The 21834-nt window shown below is 37.8% G+C and overlaps 1 protein-coding gene across 5 annotated transcripts in view; it reads right to left on the bottom strand.

Moving 5' to 3' along the window:
• Positions 1–21834, bottom strand: part of TMEM245 (transmembrane protein 245) — a 114653-nt gene that overhangs the window by 40416 nt on the left and 52403 nt on the right. For all 5 annotated transcript variants that reach the window (XR_012470788.1, XR_012470789.1, XM_074196764.1 and 2 more), the window contains 2 exons: positions 5090–5188; positions 214–345 (listed from right to left, as the gene is read on the bottom strand). Coding sequence is in view for 3 of the 5 variants with exons in the window: in XM_074196764.1 (XP_074052865.1) it covers positions 214–345; positions 5090–5188 (231 nt within the window). In the remaining 2 variants the exon portion in view is untranslated. The remainder of the gene's footprint in view (positions 1–213; positions 346–5089; positions 5189–21834) is intronic.

The following is a 21834-nucleotide window of genomic DNA, read 5'->3' on the forward strand; positions in this document are numbered from 1 at the left end:
TTGGGATCAGCTCAGCCAGTTGAGAGAGTGACAAAGAACTACTTTCACGGCTTTCAAAAATGTAAATGCCAAGGCAATAAAGACATGCTCTCTATACAAGAAGGTCAAGTACAACACATTGAATAAAAGACTTTACAAACAGAAAAGTTATAGGGTAGTTTTAACACTTTTCTTTTTATATATATATATGATAGCATAAACCAAATTACTTACAGAAAGAAATGTCTCTATGTTCTCATGAACAAAGGAAGCAATATCCTGCCAATCCAGAATATCTCCAAGCCAGCTATTCTGACGAGTTATATTCATCTTTTGACCTTTGTGCCTTCCAGAAAGTGTTATATTCTACAAAGTAAACCAGAATGGGAATATTAAATCAAGTTAAGTTTTTTAAAAAAAGCAATGGATTTGATTGCACATATATAATCAGATTGCTTACCATCTCAGCAAAGGGTGAGGGAAGGGAGGGATAGAATTTAGAATTCAAAACTTTTAAGAAAAGTCATTTAAAATGGTTTTAACATATAACTGAAGAAAAATAGATATATTAAAATCTTTTTTAAAGTAATGATATTTAAAAGCATATTTAAAAGAATTTAAATGAACATTTAGAGGTGAAAAAAGCTTTGAATTATTACAAGAAGTGAAATCGGGGCGGCTAGGTGGCACAGTGGATAGAGCACTGGCCCTGGAGTCAGGTGTACCTGAGTTCAAATCCGGCCTCGGACACTTAATAATTACCTAGCTGTGTGGCCTTGGGCAAGCCACTTAACCCATTGCCTTGCAAAAAACAAAACAAAACTAAAAAAAAAAGAAGTGAAATCAATAACCTACTATAGAAAAGACCAAAAGATCAATTATATTTTTGTATTTTAATTCTCTATATATTGTTTGAGCACAATAAAGTCCTACTTTACTCATATCTAAGTTTTAGAATGGATTGTGTCTCCTGACACACAAAAAAACCTGTCAATACCAATTTACTGCTTATGACAACAAGGAAGAGCACAAGCACTAGGGCTGGACACTTACTAGTTGTACCATCCAAGGTCTGATACTGGGGCAAGAACTCTTCTACCTTGCAGGGTTACTGTGAGCACCAAAGGATAGACATGTGAAATCCTCCACAAATTTTGAAGAACTGAATAAATGCTAGTTTTAATTACTTTATATTTTACAACCAAATTTTTCTTTCTCTCCTTTCCCACTTAGTTTTTCCATTTTTCCTCACTCTCTTGCCTTCCAAGTTTCTCTCTATTCCTCTTAGATACAAGACAGAAGAACACAAGGCTTCTGGGCCATACCTTTTGTACTACCTTCCTGGAAGTCAAACCACTCAACTGGAAGACACAGGTGGATGGACTTGACTCATATTCCTGATACTTTGGGTTTACTATATATCTATTTTTACACCAGAGTTGCTGGACCAGAAGTGACTGTTTTACTATGAGTTGCATATAATGATCAGCTTTTCAGTTCACTATATCTCTAGAAGGACATGTCAGAGACAGCATCTACTCCCTGTGGAAATGCAGAGGCTCCAGAGACAGTTGAGAAGTCAAGAAATTGAGAAGTCGAGAAGGCCAAGTGCCAATAGCTTATTCCTATACCTGTGTGTGTGACAAGACTGAAGCTACTTTCTCAGCCTCCATTATCCTCTATAATTTCCTGAAAGCCGGGATTCTAGGAACTAGGCATGACAGGCAAGGTCTATTAAGGCAGGAAGAAAGAAGTCATAGTCCTATTTCAGGAGGATGTGAATATGTCTATTTGTATAACTTATACACGTGAATTCTTGTGTATATGTAAAACAGGGGGTGACATATCTATTACTGACTGAATTAAGTATAAGCTGCTTCTGGAATTTAAGGCCTTCTAGCTGTTATTATTATTTCATACTACAATTCCCCATAATAAATTGTACACTCTAGGTCCATTAGGCCATTGTATCCCTTTGTTCATCTTGTCCTCTCCTGTTTCCCAATCTGTCTTCATTCCATTCTCTAAACCTGGAATTAACTGAACATTCCTCCTTCAAGGAACCTGGGTCAGATGGCTCTTCTAAAACAAGGCAGAAATTATTTTCTCCCCTCACATTTCTCATAGCATGTGGTTTTTATGTCTCCTCTAAAATCATCATACCTTGAATCATAATGTTTGAAGAATTGTTGAACTGAAGAGAAACTTAAGTACCAGTTTTTATTTTGGGTGATCACACATACAGAAATGAGGAGAAGACTGGGGAGCCCAGAGTGAGGTATTTCAGAGATGCTGACTGAAAGGATGGGGAAGGGACTGCCAGGGGAGGAAACCTGAGTTTATGTGATGCCAACTATGGGCAGGCACTGTGCTGAGTGCTCTCATGTGTTTCATCTGACCTCACAAAAGTCCTATGGGTAAGGTGCTGTTATTATCCCTATCTTAGAATTGAGGAAATTTAGGTATAGAGATTCAGTGACTTGCCCAATGTCACCTGGCAGATACAAGCCTGACACTGGATTTGAGACTAAATTAGATCTCTCTGACTCCAGGCCTAATGCTCCATCCACTGCACTCCCTAGCTGCTTCCAAAAAAAAAAAAAGATGGGAAGAAATATACTCTGGCTAAAAGTCCAGAGAATGACTACCATTAAAGCCTACAATATTTACTGGCATAATTTCTATCTTCATGTAGTTTCCTCCAATTCTGAGGACATAAAATGTTTTTCTCTGTACTTTATAATGAAGGTTAAAGATTTTAACTTTTTCTGTTGCTTATGAACATCACTAGCTTTCCTCCACAAGAAAAATTCCTTTCCTTGTTTTTATCAACCTACAGATGATTAAATGTCTTTCACATTTAAATTTCTGGAAAGCCCGCTCTTGGTCTTCACTTGTTCCTCTCTCACTTCTCAGTCCTCTTTGGCATGGCTTCTTACCTCACCACTCACTGGAAAATGCTCTCTTCAAAGCTACTGGTGATTTCTCATTTACCAAATCAAATGGCCTTTTATCAAATCCTCATTCTCTTGACCCCATTGGTGACTTCGTCTTCTCTGAGCTTTTAGAATACTGCTCTGTCTCTTGATTCTTCTCTCTAACTGCCCACTCTTCATTCTCTTTTTCTGGATCCTCCTCTACTAGACTATGCAAAGGCTCTATTCTGGGCATATGTCTGCTCTTTTTCCATACTCTCTTAGTTACCCCCTCAGTTATTACGAATTTAGCTAGTATCTGATTACAAATGGGTTCCAGAACTATATATTCAGCCCATATCTCTTCCGAATTTTTGTCTGACATCCCCAACATGTTTACTGGCTTATTTCCAATTGAATTTCCTGTATCCATCATAATCTCAGTATGTCCAAAACAAAACTCATAACCTTTTTTACAAGACCTAAGCATCCTCCAAACTTCCATATCTGTTAAGGGTACCACCAGTCTTCCAGTCACCTAGGTTTTCAACTTTGGGGTCACCACTGATTCCTTACTCTCTTTCATACTACATATCTTATCAGTTGCCAAATCTTGTTGCTTCTACCTCCACAATTAACTCACAATTATTTCCATTTCTCTACTTTTCTCTACTCCAGTCCAGTCTGTCATCACTTCTCAGATCTCATTGGTCCCCTGGCCCTAAGTCTTTTCCACCTCCAATTTATTTTCCTCATGAAAGTGAATTTCTTGAAACATAGCTCTGACCACATCAAGCTCCCCTTCAATAAATTTCAATGAATCCTTTTCTCTCTCTCCCTCTAGGGCCAAACTGGTCTTGTGTCTGCTTCCTACACATGAGATGCAACTCCCATTTCCATGCCTTTGTGGTGGTGGTCTCTGGTGTCTGGAATACACTCCCTCTTCACCTTGTGGAATATTTAGTTTCCTTTTTCATTTCTATTCCCAACTTCTAGGATAGTGTTGGGCAAACAGATAAATGCTTTCTGACTGAATACTTAATCTGAAGTTACAGTGAAGGAGGAAAAGCAAACAGTAAGAATACAGGCCTAAGTTATCCTGGCAAAAAGGGCTTTATAAAAACACCTATGTGAAAAGTGCTTGCAGATAAACATTCCTATTCTTTTCATTCTGTTTATATGTTCCAAATAAACTTTGGTATTCAAGATTTTCTAAAAAACAAAATTCTAATGCACATTCTTCTTTCCTTTATTTTTCTGTTTACTTTTATTATTTCATTAGGTATCTAGGATAATCAGTATATGACATAAAAAAGTAAAATTTTCTACTCATGAGATTCCAATTCTTTGCTTTGGAATTAGCTGGATCATATCAACAACTCACTACTCTGCTATTCCTGCATAAATTCTGGGAAAAACTACCCCCTTTTCCATTCTGTGGTTAATCTATGGCTCATAATTTCTGCCTAAATCAGCACTGGTTGGGCAAGAACATACCTGATTCTAGTAAGTTCTTAAATGCCAACATTTTTTTACTTAGTAATCTTTTACAATTTTCTATTTGTGAGTTTGGAGTCAAACATAAATAGATTAAAAGGAGAAGGGAATATTGTGAAGATGTGGTAAAAGGTTGGTTTTAGATATAGATTCTTGGCCTTTTCTATGAAATTTTTTTCTATTATCAGGGATAAGGGGAAAATAAAAGCATATAAATAAAATGTGATAGGAGAAAAACTATTTATTTTATGCAAGGAAATATGTTAATCTAAAAGGATTGACCGGATTAGGGCTAACATTAACCAGTCAATTTCTATTAATTAATTGCAGAAACTAATTTGAGACCTTATGTTCAATAAATGAAAATAATAACATTAATTGAACCAATATCCTCATATGCTAGTAGAATTTACAAAATAATTTATAGCTGAGGTAGAATCTTAAAGGTCAGAAGTTACTAGAGATCACCTAGTTCACCTATTTGAAGAAAAAAATAATCTCTAAAACATCCCTGGCAAATAATTATACTGACTTATCTGGACTTCCAGTGATGTGAAGCTCATTATCTTTTATGAAGCATTTTTCATTTTTGGAATATTTTAACTATTAGGGATTTTCCCCTAATAATGAGGTGAAACCTACTGTCCTAAAAATTCCATATCTTTCTAAGGTGCACCAATTACATAATTACTACTCACCTTTACAAACCAAGAATGATACAGTCTGTCCCAGAGTTCTAGCACTTGCTTTTCAATCACAGCAGTATTATTCACTTTATCTCCCAAAATCTTATGAAGCTACAAGAGACACATAGACAGTTTAGTATTAAAGAAAACAATATTATGAAAGTAAATCACTAGCATCTGTTTAGGTCCAGCTAATTCCAAAGGAAAGAACTGGGATCTCATGAGTAGAAAATCATACTTTTTATGTCATGCACTGATTGTCCTAGATACCTAATGAAATAATAAAAGTAAGCAGAAAAATAAAGGAAAGAAGAGTATGCATATATATACCAAAATAAACTTTAGCATTTGAGATTTTCTAAAAAAATAAACAGTAAAAAACTCACCCAGCAATTCAAAACTCCAATGCAACACTCTTCTTTATTTTTTTGCTTCTATTACTTCATTAATTATCTAGGATAATTAGTTTTGTTCTAATGAATAAATAAAACAAACTGCTAAAAAAGCCAAAAGTAAGTAATCATATGGGCCAGTTAACTTTGCACAAAAAAATTCTGCTCCTGGTGTGTTGGCATTTGTCATTTGTTACCACTCTTGAATGTTATGATACAATCATGATTATTACTATTAAAGTTTCAAAGTAATACCTATGTAAATTTTTGTAAACTTCAAGAGTAATATATTTTCAATAACATTACAGATAAAGGTGCTTAGATATCTGCATCTGAATTGTATGCTTGTTTTGAATGCAAAATAATTCTTATTTGTGAAGAAAAGTTAATGTATATAAACAAATGTTAATCAACAAATGAAATGAAGAAATACCTTATACAACAAATTAAATAAAATGTCAAAACCATTTTTATTAACTTGTTTTCTTTATTTCTTTTACTTGTTTTTCTATAAAATTTTTTTGATATTCTGAATATTACAAACGACTAACATGAGCGTTTCCACATAAAAAGAAAAGATTGTTCATGAAGCCACAAATCTATTAAGTACAGCTTGTATTTTAAAAAGAATATGCTAAATTCAAAGACCATTTTAATATCTAATTATAATTTTATATTTAACCTTTTTAGATTTGTCTCACTGCTCCTCCTTATTTTTCTAATTTTACACCTGATTGTCATCTAACCCAGAAGTTTGTTTTTGAAAGATTCAGAAATTTGTTGACCAAGCTTTCTGTATTTTTATCCAAATCACTTCTACAAACTGAAGGCCTATCTTTGGTTGAATAACTGATCATTCTAGGAGCGGCTAGGTGGCGCAGTGGATAAAGCAATGGCCCTGGAGTCAGGAGTACCTGGGTTCAAATCTGGTCTCAGACACTTAATAATTACCTAGCTGTGTGGCCTTGGGCAAGCCACTTAACCCCACTGCCTTGCAAAAACCTAAAAAAAAAAAAAGCTAAAAAAAAATAATTGATCATTCTGCTCAACCCATTACAAATACAGCTTTACTTATTATTTGGTACTAGCCTATTAACAAATTTTTTGCCAATTCACAAAATAATTTAATATCCGGTATCCTAATCTCTTAAAAACTATAAATTTTAAAAAACAAAACAAAAATAATTTTTCTTTCCTTTTTCTTTTGTCTTGCTTTTCCTTTCTCCAATGCAACCGAGAATTAGTAGCCTGAGATTGAGGATGAAAAAGTTTACAGTTTAAAGGGAAAAAAAAAATTATGTAATATGGTAGGGAAATACTGAGCATGCATATATTTTTCCATTTTGTCCAGAGAGAAACTCTGATAAAGAATGCCAAACACCTTGCTGAGAACCTTATGTACCTCTTTTTCAATTCACATCCTCAAATATTAGCTAAAGATTAGAGTCTAGAGAAGGCATTGAAGAACGAACCATACTGCGTACCAATTTTTCCTCATGCAACTTAAGTATTGGTCCAATTAGCTTGACTTTCACCAGGTCCATTATAATACACATGAACACAAGTGGGGTCCTGAAAGGAATCCCATTCACCAAAATACTCAGAGGAAAAGATGTCCTACTCCTAGACTAGTTATAGCTACATTCAGTCAAGTGTAAGGATACTCACATATCTCAATAGTCAAGGACTAACTGGCTATATATATATATATATATATATATATATATATATATATATTATGTATATATATTATGATAATAACTATTATTAATATGATTACTACTAAGGATAATAGTAATAAGAAAGGGAATAAGCATTTATTAAATGCCTTCCAGATACTTTATTATTTCATTTGATCTTCACAACCACTTTAGGAGGAAGGTGTTGTCATGATTCCATTTTACAGTTGAGACAGATGGAGGGTAAGGGATTTGCCAAGGGTCACACAGTCAGTAATAATCCTAGATGTATAATGGTAGTTATGCTACTTCATTTTTTCAAAAAATGTTCATCCCCATGAGTCTTTTGTGTTTGGCTTTTCTTTTGTAGGATTCACAGTTTGTTTTTTTTTAAAGTCCAACTACTTTATATTACATATCCATGCTTCTTTTTTTTTAGAGAGAACCATGACATAAGCCAGATCTACACTTTAAGTAACTTCTCCCAAGGGGTGCAGGGTGTGGGCATAAAGAACCAGGAATAATTATCTTACTCAAGCTTGAAGATTAGGGAGGTCACAAGATGTAGTGAAAAGAACATGGGATAGAGCCACAGGACTCTGGTTTGAACTAGCTCTGGCATCTGCTACCTTGGCTAAGTCATAACGTATCTGAGCCTCAGTTTCCTCATCTGTAAAATGATTCCAAGTCTTCAGTTCTATGAATACCAGCCAGTTTTTATATTTACTGACAAACTAATCAGCAACCTGCACCCTGATTTCTTTTACACTTACTGATCCAATTCTCCTTCTGTCTCACCTTCCATTTGTTTCTCAATTCCCTGAAATCTTATTTCTTTCCTCACCATATGCCAGAAACTGTTCTCTTCAAGGACACTGAGGATCTCCTATTATTGTACAATATATGGCCTTTTCTTAGGTTTCCTCTTCTTCACCTCTGTGGTGTCTGATGCATGACCACTCTCTTCCTTACTTTCTGTGGTATTCATCTGCCATCATTCACCTTTTGCAGGTTTCTCATCCATAATAGGGCCCCTGTCCACGGCTTTCCCCTAAGGCTCCATAAGGGGCCTTCATTTCTGTTTTCTCTACGCTTTGAGAGATCTCCTCACCTTTCATGGCTTCGACTATCATATCCATGGAGATAAATTCCAAATCTACATATCTGCCCTTCATGTATATACTAAGCTCAGGCTTGAAACCTTTAACTTACTGCTTGACATCCTCAACTAAATGTCACAAAGTCTGTTCAAGAGACCTGAACTCTTCCTCCTCACTTCTCTTCTTCTATTGAGTGTGCCTATACTATCTCATTCTCCTAGGATAACAACCCAAGAATCATTCTTGGCAAATTGCTCTCTCACTCTACACATCTAAAAAGTAATCATCTCTTGTCAATTCTCCAACATTTCTCATACCCAACCTATTCTCTCTACTAACCTTACAATTACCCTCATTCATTCATTCATCTAATCTCCTCTTGAGTAGACACTGCCATACTCTCTTTTTTTAATTTTATTTTTTAATTCTCATTTTCGTACAAAATTTTTTTTTGCATTAATAAAATATGCTTGTTTAAGAGTAAACAACATACCCCTCCACCCCATGAATATAGACTTGCTTGGGCGATAAAGTAAAGGGGAGAGAAAAAAAATTAAAATTAAAAAATTAAAAAAATTAAAATAATAGTAATAATTGTAGGTATGGCAGGTGGCGCAATGGACGAAGCACCAGCCCTGGAGCCAGGAGCACCTGAGCCCATATCCAGCCCCATAGACCCAACAATCACCCAGCCGTGAGACATGCAAGCCACCCAATCTCCACTGCCCTGTAAAAACCAAAAAGAAGAAAAAAAAAGACCCAAAATAAAATAAAATAGTAATCATAGTAGGGGTGGCTGGGTGGCAGACAGAGCATTGGCCCTTGAGCCAGGAGCACCCGGGTCCAAATCCGGCCTCGGACACCCAAAGATCATCCTGCTATGTGGTCCCAGGCAGGCCACCCAGCCCCATTTGCCCTGCACCCTCCTGCAAAAAATAATAATAATAATAAAAAATGTGCTTCAGGCTTTATTCCAACACCAACAACTCTGTCATGGGTGGATCGCATTCTTTATGGTAAGTCCATCGCAAAAGTTGCTTCTATATTTTTCCAACATTGCCATTGCTGATCGCAACTCCTTCCTTTCTTATTTCTCCACTACCATGTACTCTATTTTCTCTCTCCTTTCACTCTGACTCTGCTGTAGGGTCGCTGAGTGGCGCAGCAGACAGATCCCTGGTCCTGGGGCCAGGAAGCCCTGAGCCCCCATACCACCCCTTAGGCCCAGCATCCACCTGGCCCTATGGTCCTGGGCAGGCCTTCCAATCCCAGCCCCTTGCAAAAAGTAAAAAAGAAAATGTGTTATATCTGACCACTCTCCCCCCATGGTCCATCCTCTCCTCCTTTATTCACATCCATCCCCTTCCCCCTGCACCCCCCCCCTTCTTACTCCAGATGTCTATACCCCATTGAGTATATATGTTGTTTCCTCTCCTAGCCATCTCTGATGAGAGCAAAGGTTCCCTCATTCCCCCTTGCCTCTGCCCTTCCATATCATTGCAATAGCTCACTGTAATAAAGAAAAAAACTTATTATAAGAAATATCTTGGCCTATTCCCCCTGTTTTTCTTTCTCCCATTACATTTCCCCTTTTTTCTATTGACTCCATTTTTACACCATATTTTATCTTCGAATTCAGCTTTCTCCTGTGCTTCAACTAAAAGCTCCCTCTACCTGCTCTATTAACTGAGAGGGTTCATATGAGTATTATCAGTGTCATTTTTCTATGCAGGAATATATGCAGTTCATCATTAAGTCCCTCATATTTCCCCCCCTCTCCTCCAATCTCTATGCTTCACCTGAGTCCTGTATCTGAAGATCAAACCTTCTGTTCAGCTCTGGCCATTCCAAAAGGAACATTTGAAATTCCCCTGGTTCATTGAAAGTCCATCTTTTTCCCTGGAAGAGGACATTCAGCCTTGCTGGGTAGTTCATTCTTGACTGCATTCTAAGCTCTTTTGCCTTCTGGTATATTATATTCCAAGCCCTACGAGCTTCCAATGTAGTTGCTGCTAAGTCCTGTGTGATCCTGACTGCAGCTCCACGATATTTGAACTGTGTCCTTCTGGCTGCTTGTAATATTTTCTCTTTGACTTGGGAGTTCTGGAACTTGGCTATAATATTCCTAGGGCTTGGTTTTTTTTGCGATCTCTTTCGTGGGGGGATCGGTGGATTCTCTCCATTTCTATTTTGCCCTCTGATTCTAGAATATCAGGGCAATTTTCCTGTAGTAATTCTTTGAAAATGATGTCAAGGCTCTTTTCCTGATCATGACTTTCAGGTATTCCAATAATTTTTAAATTATCTTTCCTAAGTCTGTTTTCCATATCAGTTGTTTTTTCAATGAGATATTTCACATTTTCTTTTAATTTTTCATTTTTTTTGGTTTTGAAGTACTGATTCCTGATTTCTGGTAAATTCATCAATTTCCCTGAATTCTATTCTTTGTCTGAAGGATCTGTTCTCCTCAGAGAGTTTTCTTATCTCTTTTTCCATCTGGCCAATTTTGCTTTTTAAGGCATTCTTCTCCTCAATAACTTTTTGAACTGTTTTATCCATTTGACCTAAGCTGGTTTTTAGCATGCTATTTTCTTCAGCATTTTTTGGATTTCCTTGACTAAGCTGCTGACTTCATTTTCATGTTTTTCCTGCATCTCTCTCCTTTCTTTTCCCAGTTTTTCTTCCAACTCCCTCATCTGATTTTCAAAGTATTTTTTGAGCTCTGTCATAGCCTGAGCCCAATTTCTGTTTTTCTTGGAGTCTTTAGATGCAGGAGCTTGTGCTTCCTCATCTTCAGACTGAGTGTTTTGATCCTTCTTGGGAAATATTTCTCAATGGTCTTCCTCTTGTTTCTCTGCTTGATCATTTTTCCCAGCCATGGCCTGTTTTTGGGGTGCTTCCTGAGCTTATGGGACACTCCCACAAGGGTCTCAGTGTGTGAGGCTCTGTCCTCCCTCCTGGTCTGTGAATGACCATAAGTGGCCCCCTCTGCCACGGGGCCGAGGTGGGGGGGGCTGCTGTTCTATTGGGGGGGCCTAGACTGCTATAGGATCTGAATGTGGTCAGAGCCCCAGAGTCCTGTTCCAGGGGCAGAGGACAGAGCTCTGCAGTCTCTCTTCACTCCCCTCCCTTAGCTCAATGGGCTCATGCCCTGGGGGTTCCTGCTTACCAGCTCTGCCTTCTTCTGTTCCTGGATCAGGGCTGGGGAAAGACCAAGCTGCTTGCTGTGAGCCCTGAGGGCTGGGCTCCACGTGCTCGCTCTGGCAGAGGTCCCCCACTGTTCCCACACTTTGTGCCTGGTGCTCCCTGGGGTGCAGCTCAGGAGACTCCCCTGCTGCTGTGAGCGCCCTGGGGCTGCCTCCAGGAGGCTGAAGTTCTTTCCCTCTGGCGGGTGCCCCTCCAACCCCGGGGAGCAGAGCCTTTCTGCTCTTTTCCAGGTTACCTTGAGTAGGAGAACTGCCTCACTGGGTCCCTCTGTGGGTTCTGTCTCTCAAAAGTTTAGTTAGAGTCCTTAGTTTATAAGTTTTATCAGAGAGCTCCTAAGACTCAATAACTTCTTTTCGCCATCTTGGCTCCGCCCCCTCCTGCCATACTCTCTTAACTGGTGTCCCATTCTCTCCTCTCTATAATCCTTCCCCTTCCTCATAAGTTGCCAAATGGACATTCCTAAAAGCCGCCTTCAGAACAAGTCTCTCTCCTACTTAAGAAATACTAGATTCTTCCTGGGCCTAGGATGAAATTCCACTTTCTCTGATTAGCATTTAAAACCATTCATAATCTAGCTCCAGCCTCTCATGCCAAGCTGAATCCCCATTATTCCCCTATATCCATGATTGCTGCATCTTCCTGTTTTCAGTCTCTGCACAGACTATCCTAGGTCCCGTGTGCCTAGAATGCTCTCCCTTCTCATTCTGATGTCTTGGAATCACTAGCTCTCTTCAATTCCTTCAAGAAATTCTCAGATGACTTCTGGCCAAGATGGCGGAGATAAGACAGGCACAGTTCTAAAGTCTCCTGATCTTTCCCCATCTATCACATGAAACAAACCTCTTAAAACCTGACCCACAAAACCCATAAAGAAAAGCCAGGAGAAAGAACATCTACCTCAGGATTTGTCTCCAGCAGCAGCATTGGCCGAATTCAGGCAGGTGAGTCTGGGCTCAGAGGGAGGATTAGCCTGGGATCAACCAGATTAACAGCTGAACTGGAGCTGGGAGTCTGAGGGCCCGAGAGCCTGACCTGCTGAATCAGTGGTGGGGCTAGATGGCAGGGGCTTGAGTCAACTAGGGAGTACAGGTATTGGTGTTGGTGCTGTCCCCCAGGAGCTTGCAGACAGGGCTGGGGGGAGAGTTCCAGTGCAGGAGAGCTGTGGACACCATCCCTAGGCTCCTCTGGTCTGAGGAACTCAGTCCACACCTCCATTACAGCTCAGACCTCTTCCTGGAACAAATGCAGACTACTTCTGCCTCAGGCACAGGTGTGTGAGCAGAAGAACCAGCCCAGCTGACAAATGACCTCAGGCCAGGGTAAAGCCCATCACTGACTGAAGGCAAAAGAACGCAATAGTTCCAACTCCTCCCTTCAAGCAAAGGGAGAAGGCCTCAATCAAGGTCACAGACACTCTAGAGAAAGCAACCAGCACCTCCTATTGGCCAGCCAGAGAAACTGCATTCAGTGAGTAAAGCCTCTAGTGATCCCAAGCCCCTTTGAACCAGCCCTTCCTCAACTCAAGGTCTTAGTAAAATGAAGAAGGGTCAGCGAAAAGGTGGATCCATAGAAAAATTCTTGGAAGGGAAAGGCCCTAACTCAGAAAGACCTGGAACCTCATGAGAATATGTTCTAGCCTTCAGCATAGAAAGACTTCCTTGAAGAAATAAGGAAGGAGCTTAAAAATTTGGGAGAGACAGTTAATACCTTGCAATAAGAAAACAAAACCTTAGAAAGTACAAATGGATAAATACAAAAGGATAATAAATCTCTCAGATCCTCAATTGGACAAATACAAAATGAGAATAAATCTCTCACATCATCAATTGGACAATTACAAAATGAGAATAATTCTCTCAGATCCTCAATTGGGCAAATGCAAAAAAGAAAATAATTCTCTCAAAACCTCAATTGGTCAAATGGAAAGCTCTTTCAAAAGTAGAATTGACCAATTAGAAAAGGAGTTGCAAAAGGTTAATGAAGAAAACTCCTCCCCCCAAAAAAGAATGGAGTCTACAGAAACTAATGACTCCATGAGACAGCAAGAGTAAGTTAAACAAAATCAGAAAGTAAAAAAAAATAGTAGAAAATGTAAAATAGAGAAAAAAAAGGCTGGACTTAATATTATAGGATCTAGTGATGGAAAACTGCCCTAATATCATGGAATCGGAGGGCAAAGTAGTTATTGAAAGAATACATCAATCCCTACCAGAAAAAGATCCTAAAATGAAAACACCAAGGAATGTTGTGGCCAAATTCTAAAACTATCAAATAAAAGAGAAAATCCTGCAAGAAGCCAGAAAGAAACAATTTAAATATCAAGGAGCCACAGTAAGGATCATGCAGGACCTGGCTGTGTTAACTTTAAGGGATCAAAGGGCCTGGAACAAGATATTTCAAAGAGCAAGGGAGCTTGGAATGCAGCCAAGAATCTACTTTCCCACAAAGCTGAGCCTTCTCTTCCAGGGAAAAAGATGGACATTTAATGAAATGGAAGAATTCCAAAAATTTCTGATGAAAAGACCAGAACTAAACAGAAAATTTGGACATTAAACAGGAGGTTCAAGAGACACATGAAAAGGTTAAAAAAAGGGGGGGGGGGGCAGAAAAAGGAAAAAAAAAACTGCTACCCAGTAAGTTGAAACTGGCTATATCCCAGCATGGGGAAAAAGATTCTCATAAACCTTGAGAATTGTAACTCTAACAGAGAGAATATACCTAGCCAGAAATGATGGACATTCATGACCTATCCATGAGACTGTTATCCAATGGGATGTAACTGGCTTTAACCCCACTTGGGAGAAAGACTCTAATAACTCTCAGGAATTTTGACTCTATTCGATAGAATATACTGAACTAGAAGTGACAGACACTCAAAATTTTCTATGACTTAGATAGAATGATCTAAAAAACACCACCTCCTTAAAAAGGGGGACAGGAAAGAGACGGGAGGAGAGAGGGGATTGAATAGGGTAAATCTCATTACACTAAGAGGTACAAAAAGACCCTATGGTAATAGTGGGGAAGAAGGGAGCAGATGAGAAACACCTGAATCTTCCTCTCATCAGACTTGGCTTAAAGTCAACCTACACATACTCAGTTAACTTATAAAACATCTAACCTTTCAAGTATTAAAAGGGGAAAAGGGGAGGGGGGGATGGAGAAAGGGATGGGGAGTGGGGGAAAAAGGGGGGAAATAACAAAAGGAAGGGAAGGGAAAAGGGAAAAAGGGAAAGGGAAAGAAAGGGGAGAGTGTGATATAAGAGGCCAAACACACTGAAGGGGGTGGTATTCAGAAACAAAATACTGGGGAATATGGATAAAGTGGGGGAAAGGGGGGAAATACAAACAGAGGGAAGATAGCACGGAGGGCAATAAAGAATTAGTAATCATAACTTTGAATGTGAATGGGATGAACTCTCCCTTATAACCTAAGCAAGGGCCAAGATGGCGGAGAGAAGACAGGCACAGTTCTAAAGTCTCCTGATCTCTACGCCATCTATCACATGAAACAAACCTCTTAAAAGAAATCCGACCCACAAAACCCAGAAAGAAAAGCCAGGAGAAAGAACATCTACCTCAGGATTTCTCTCTCTCAGCAGCTCTGGCCGAATTCGGGCGGGTCTCAGCATAATGAAGAAGGGTCAGTGGAAAGGTGGATCCATAGAAAAATTCCTGGAAGGGAAAGACCCCAACTAAGACAGACCTGGAACCTCTGAGGAGAATCTGGGCTCCAGCACAGAAAGACTTCCTTGAAGAAATAAGGAAGGAGCTTAAAAATTTGGGAGAGACAATTAATACCTTGCAACAAGAAAACAAAACCTTAGAAAGTACAATTGGACAAACACAAAAGGAGAATAAATCTCTCAGATCATCAATTGGACAATTACAAAATGAGAATAATTCTCTCAGATCCTCAAACAAGCAAATGCAAAAAGAAATTAATTCTCTCAAAACCTCAATTGGTCAAATGGAAAGCTCTTTCAAAAGTAGAATTGACCAATTGGAAAAGGAGTTGCAAAAGGTTAATGAAGAAAACTCCTCCCCACAAAAAATAATGGAGTCTACAGAAACTAATGACTCCATGAGACAGCAAGAGTCAATTAAACAAAATCAAAAAATAGAAAAAATAGAAGCAAATGTAAAATACTTCATCAACAAAACCACCGACCTTGAGAATAGATCGAGGAGGGGCAACCTGAAAATTATAGGACTTCCTGAAAACATTGAAGAGAAAAAAAGACCAGTGCTAAACAGAAAATTTGGACATCAAACAGGAGGTTCAAGAGACACATGAAAAGGTAAAAAAAAAAGGGGGGGGGGAGGGCGGTAAAACAAATTCAATCCAGTAAGTTGAAACTGGCTATATCCCAGCATGAGGGTGGGGGAAAGATTCTCATAAACCTTGAGAAATGTAACTCTAACAGAATACACCTAGCCAGAAATGATGGACATTCATGATCTATCCATAAGACTACTATCTAATGGGATGTAACTGGCTTTAACCCCACTTGGGAGAAAGACTCTAATAACTCTGAGGAATTTTGACTCTATTTGATAGAATATACAGAAGTAGAGGGGACAGACACTCAGAATTTTCTATGACTTAGATAGAATGATGTAAAAAATAAAAAAAAATACTACCTCCCTAAAAAGGGGGACAGGAAAGAGACAGGAAGAGGGAGGGGATTGAATGGGGTAAATCTCATTACACTAAGAGGTACAAAAAACCTATGGTAATTGTGGGGAAGAAGGGAGCAGAGGAGAAACACCTGAATCTTTTTCTCATCAGACTTGGCTTAAAGTCAACCTACACATACTCAGTTAACTAATAAAACATCTAACCTTTCAAGTATTAAAAGGGGAAAAGGGGAGTGGGGGAAATAACAAAAGGAAGGAAAGGGAAAAAGGGAAAGGGGAAAGAAAGGGGAGGTTGTGAAATAGGAGGGCAAACACATTGAAGGGGCTGAAGGGGGTGGTTTTCAGAAATAAAAGATGGGGGAATATGGATAAAATACAAACAGAGGGAAAATAGCACGAAGGGCAATAAAGAATTAGTAATCATAACCTTGAATGTGAATGGGATGAACTCTTCCTTAAAACATAAGCAAATAGCAGAGTGGATTAAAAACCAGAATCCTACAATATGCTGCTTACAAGAAACTCATTTGAAGCAGAGAGATACATATAGAGTAAAGGTAAAAGGTTGGAGCAAAATATATTTTGCTTCAGCTGAAGTAAAAAAAGCAGGGGTAGCAATCCTTATCACAGACAAAGCAGCAGCAAAAATAGATAGCATTAAAAGAGATAAGGAAGGAAACTTTATCCTCCTAAAAGGTACCATAGACAATAAAGTCATTTCAATATTGAATATATATACACCCAGTGGGACAGCACCCAAATTCTTAGAGGAGAAGCTGAAAGAAGTACAGGAAGATATAGACAGCTAAACTCTACTAGTGGGAGACCTCAACCTCCTGATATCAGATCTAGATAAATCGAATCATAAAACAAACAAGAAAGAAATTAGGGAGGTAAATAGATTGTTAGAAAAATTAGATATGGTAGACTTATGGAGGAAACTGAATGGGGATAGAAAGCAATATACCTTTTTCTCTGCAGTACATGGAACTTATACAAAAATTGACCATGTACTAGGACATAAAAACCTAATGATCAACTGCAGAAAGGCAGAAATAGTGAATACATCTTTCTCAGATCACAATGCAATAAAAGTCACATGCAATACTGGGCCAAGGAGCTTTAGACCCAGAACAAATTGGAAACTGAATAACCTCATTTTAAAAAATGAGTGGACCAAAAAACAAATTATAGAAAGAATTAACCATTTCATCCTAGATAATGATAATAATGAAACAACATACCCAAAACCTATGGGATTCATTCAAAGCGACTCTCAGGGGATATATTATAGCCCTAAATGCTTACATGAATAAATTAGAGAAAGAAGAAATCAATGAACTAAACATGCAACTAAAAAAATTAGAGAAAGAACAAATCAAAAATCCCCAATTAAGTACCAAATTAGAAATTCTAAAAATTAAAGGAGAAATTAATAAAATTAAAAGCAAAAAAACTATTGAATTAATAAATAAAACCAAAAGTTGGTATTATGAAAAGACCAATAAAATTGATAAACCTCTGGTCAACTGGATTAAAAAAAAAGAAGAAATCCAAACTGCTAATATCATAAATGAAAAAGGTGAACTTAGCACGAATGAGGAGGAAATTAAAGTAATAATTTGAAATTATTTTGCCCAACTCTATGCCAATAAATTTGATAATCTAAGTGAAACTGATAAATATTTACAAAAATATAAGTTGCCCAGGTTAAATGAAGAAGAGATTAAATACCTAAACAACCCTATCTCAGAAAAAGAAATTCAACAAGCCATTATTAAACTCCCTAAAAAAAAAAAATCTCCAGGGCCTGATGGATTCACAAGTGAATTCTACCAAACATTTAAGGAACAATTGCTTCCAATCCTATATAAAAACTCTTTGGGGAAATAGGGAAAGATGGAACTCTGCCTAACTCTTTCTATGAAACCAATATGGTACTGTTATCTAAACCAGGAAGAGTTAAAACAGAGAAAGAAAATTATACACCTATTTCCCTGATGAATATAGATGCAAAAATCTTAAATAAAATCTTAGCAAAACAATTACAACAAGTCATCACTAGGATAATACATTATGATCAAGTAGGATTTATTCCAGGAATGCAGGGCTGGTTCAATATTAGGAAAAGTGTTAGTATACTCAATTATATCAACAACAAACCTATCAGAAATCATCTGATCATATCCATAGATGCTGAAAAAGCTTTTGACAAAATACAGCATCCATTCCTATTAAAAACACTAGAGAGAGTAGGAATAAATGGACTGTTCCTTAAAATAATTAGCAGTATCTATCTGAAACCATCAACAAGCATTATACTCAATGGGGAGAGGCTAGAGGCATTCCTAATAAGATCAGGGGTGAAACAAGGGTGCCCATTCTCACCACTACTATTCAATATTGTATTAGAAATGTTAGCATCAGCAATTAGAGGAGAAAAAGAAATTGAAGGAATTGGAATTGGGAAGGAAGAGACAAAACTCTCACTCTTTGCAGATGACATGGTGGTCTACCTAGAGAATCCCAAGAAATCATCCAAAAAACTACTGGAAACAATTAGCAATTTTAGCAAAGTTACAGGTTATAAAATAAACCCTCATAAATCCTCAACTTTTCTATATATGTCTAGCAAGATACAGCAGGAAGAGATAGAAAGAGAAATCCCATTCAAAGTAACCTCAGACAATATAAAATACTTGGGAGTCTATTTGCCAAGACAGACTCAGAATCTTTTTTGAAAACAATTATAAAACACTTCTCACACAAATTAAATCAAATTTAAATAACTGGGCAAATATCAACTGCTCATGGATAGGTACAGCTAATGTAATAAAAATGACAGTTCTACCAAAACTAAACTATCTGTTTAGTGCCCTACCAATCAAAATTCCAAAAAAATAATTTAATGAGTTCGAAAAAATTGTAAGTAAATTCATATGGAGAAATAAAAAGTCAAGAATTGCCAGGAGCTTAATGAAAAAAAAAGTGCAAAAGATGGTGGCTTAGCCCTACCTGATCTAAAATTATATTATAAAGCATCAGTCATCAAAACTGTTTGGTATTGGCTAAGAAATAGAGTGGTGGACTAGTGGAACAGACTAGGTGTAAAAGTAGGAGATGATTATAGTAATCTGCTGCTTGATAAACCCAAAGAGTCCAGCCATTGGGATAAAAACTCCCGGGATAATTGGAAGTTATTATGGAAGAAACTTAGATTAGACCAACACCTAACACCCTTTACCAAGATAAGACCCAAATGGTTACAGGACATAGTCCTAAAAACCAATACTATAAGCAAATTAGAAGATCGAGGACTTGTTTAACTGTCACATCTATGGAAAAGGGAGCAGTTTATGACTAAGAAAGAGTTGGAGAACATCACCAAAAACCAATTAAATGATTTCAATTCCATTATATTAAAAAGCTTTTGCACAGATAAAACCACTGTAACCAAGATCAAAAGAAATGTAGCAAATTGGGAAATAATCTTTACAACTAATGATTCTGACAAAGGACTCATTCTAAAATATACAGAGAACTGAGTCATATTTTTAAAACAAAAAGCCATTCCCCAATTGACAAATGGTCAAAGGATATGCAAAGGCAATTTACAGATGAGGAAATCAAAGCAATCCATAGCCATATGAAAAAATGCTCTAAATCATTACTTATTAGAGAAATGCAAATTAAAGCTTCTCTGAAGTACCACCTCACACCTCTCAGATTGGCCAATATGACCAGGAAGGATAATGATCATTGTTGGAAGGGTTCTGGGAAATCTGGGACACTACTACATTGTTGGTGGAGCTGTGAACTCATTCAACCCTTCTGGAGAGCTATTTGGAACTATGCCCAAAGGGCAACAAAAATGTGCATACCCTTTGACCCAGCAATACCACTACTGGGTCTATACCCTGAAGAGATGAGGAAAAAGGGTAAAAACATTACTTGTACAAAAATATTTATAGCAGCCCTTTTTGTGGTGGCAAGGAATTGGAAATCAAGTAAATGTCCTTCAATTGGGGAATGGCTTAGCAAACTGTGGTATATATATATGTCATGGAACACTGTTCTATTAGAAACCAAGAGGGATGGGATTTCAGGGAAGCCTGGAGGGATTTGCATGAACTGATGCTGAGTGAGATGAGCAGAACCAGAAAAACACTATACACCCTAACAGCAACATGGGAGTGATGATCAACCTTGAAGGACTTGCTCATTCCATCAGTGCAACAATCGGGAGCAATTTTGGGCTGTCTGCAAAGGAGAGTACCATCTGTATCCAGATAAGGAGCTTTGGAGTTTGAACAAAGTGCAAGGACTATTCCCTTTAATTTAGAAAAAAAAGCAGGTATATTATTGTCTAATCTTGTTACCTCTTAGACTTCTTGTCTCTTCTCTAAGGATATGATTTCTCTCTCATCACACCCAATTTGGATCAAGGTACAACATGGAAACAAAGTAAAGACTGACAGATTGCTTTCCGTGGGGGGTTGGGGGGAAGTAAGATTTTTGGGGAAAACTGTAAAACTCAAATAATATCTTTAATAAAAATTAATTAGAAATAGCAAAAAAATAAAAATACAATAGGAAAAAAAAGATATTCTCAAATACCTCAGTGGAGGAGCTGGAGTTATCATTCCAACCCTGTCTCCTGGATTTGGCCTAAGTTTCTCAAAAGAAACACAAAATGCACAAATTTAGAGACCTCCCCACCCCCAGTGTTTATGTGGACTATTTGTGTCCGACCTATGGTAGAGTATTCTGAGTTGTCTTGGTTCAAATAACTAGAGTAAGATACCACTGTACATTGACTCTATTGTAAAGATGTCATTTAGGTTCTCTTGTAGCATGAAGAACAACAATCAACTTTCCTCTTCTGCCTTATTTGTCTTAGATTTCTCTAGGTTCATCTAGATTTGTTTAGCTCCTGAGACAGAGTACAGAAATGTGAATTTTTTCGTCACAGGTCTCATCTAAAGTAGTAACTGTGTGTGGGGCATAGTAATATAAAATGTTTAACTTTTTCCTTCTCAAGAGACATCAGTTGGTGCTACAGCACCGGTCCTGGGGTCAGGAGTAACTGAGTTCAAATCTGGCCTCAGACACTTAATAATTACCTGAGTGGCCTTGGGCAAACCACTTAACCCCATTTGCCTTGCAAAAACCAAAAAAATAAAATGCTGGGCCTTCAATCAATAATCTTGAGTTCACATCCATTTAAGGTTTGCAATATGCTTTACAAATATTATCTTATTTTAGTTTTTCAACAACTCTGGAGGGTAGGTGCTATTATTAACTCCATTTTATCAATTGAATAATTGAGACTGAAGAAAGTTAATGACCTGCCCAAGATCACACAGCTAATTAAATTTAAGAATGTACTGAATTCAAGTATTGTTGACCCTGTCTGGCATTCTGTAACTCTATATTGTTGTATCCCACTCTTTGGGGCAGGAATGGTCTTATTTTCACAACTGTACCCTGAGAAACCAGGTTCTACTGGGTGACACCATGGAAAGAGCACTGAGCCCGGAGTCAGGAAGACTGACTTCCTGAGGACCAATCTGACCTCAGACACTAGCTGTCTGACCCTGGGAAAGTTACTTCACCCTGCTTGCCTCAGTTTCCTCAAATGTGGAAAGAAAGTGGTAAACTACTGTGGTATCTTTACTAAGAACACCCCAATGGGATCACAAAGAATTGGGCATGCCTGAAAATTTTCAAACAACAAT

Source organism: Macrotis lagotis, chromosome 8 (assembly GCF_037893015.1).
Source record: "Macrotis lagotis isolate mMagLag1 chromosome 8, bilby.v1.9.chrom.fasta, whole genome shotgun sequence".
Classification (NCBI taxonomy): Eukaryota; Metazoa; Chordata; class Mammalia; order Peramelemorphia; family Peramelidae; genus Macrotis; species Macrotis lagotis.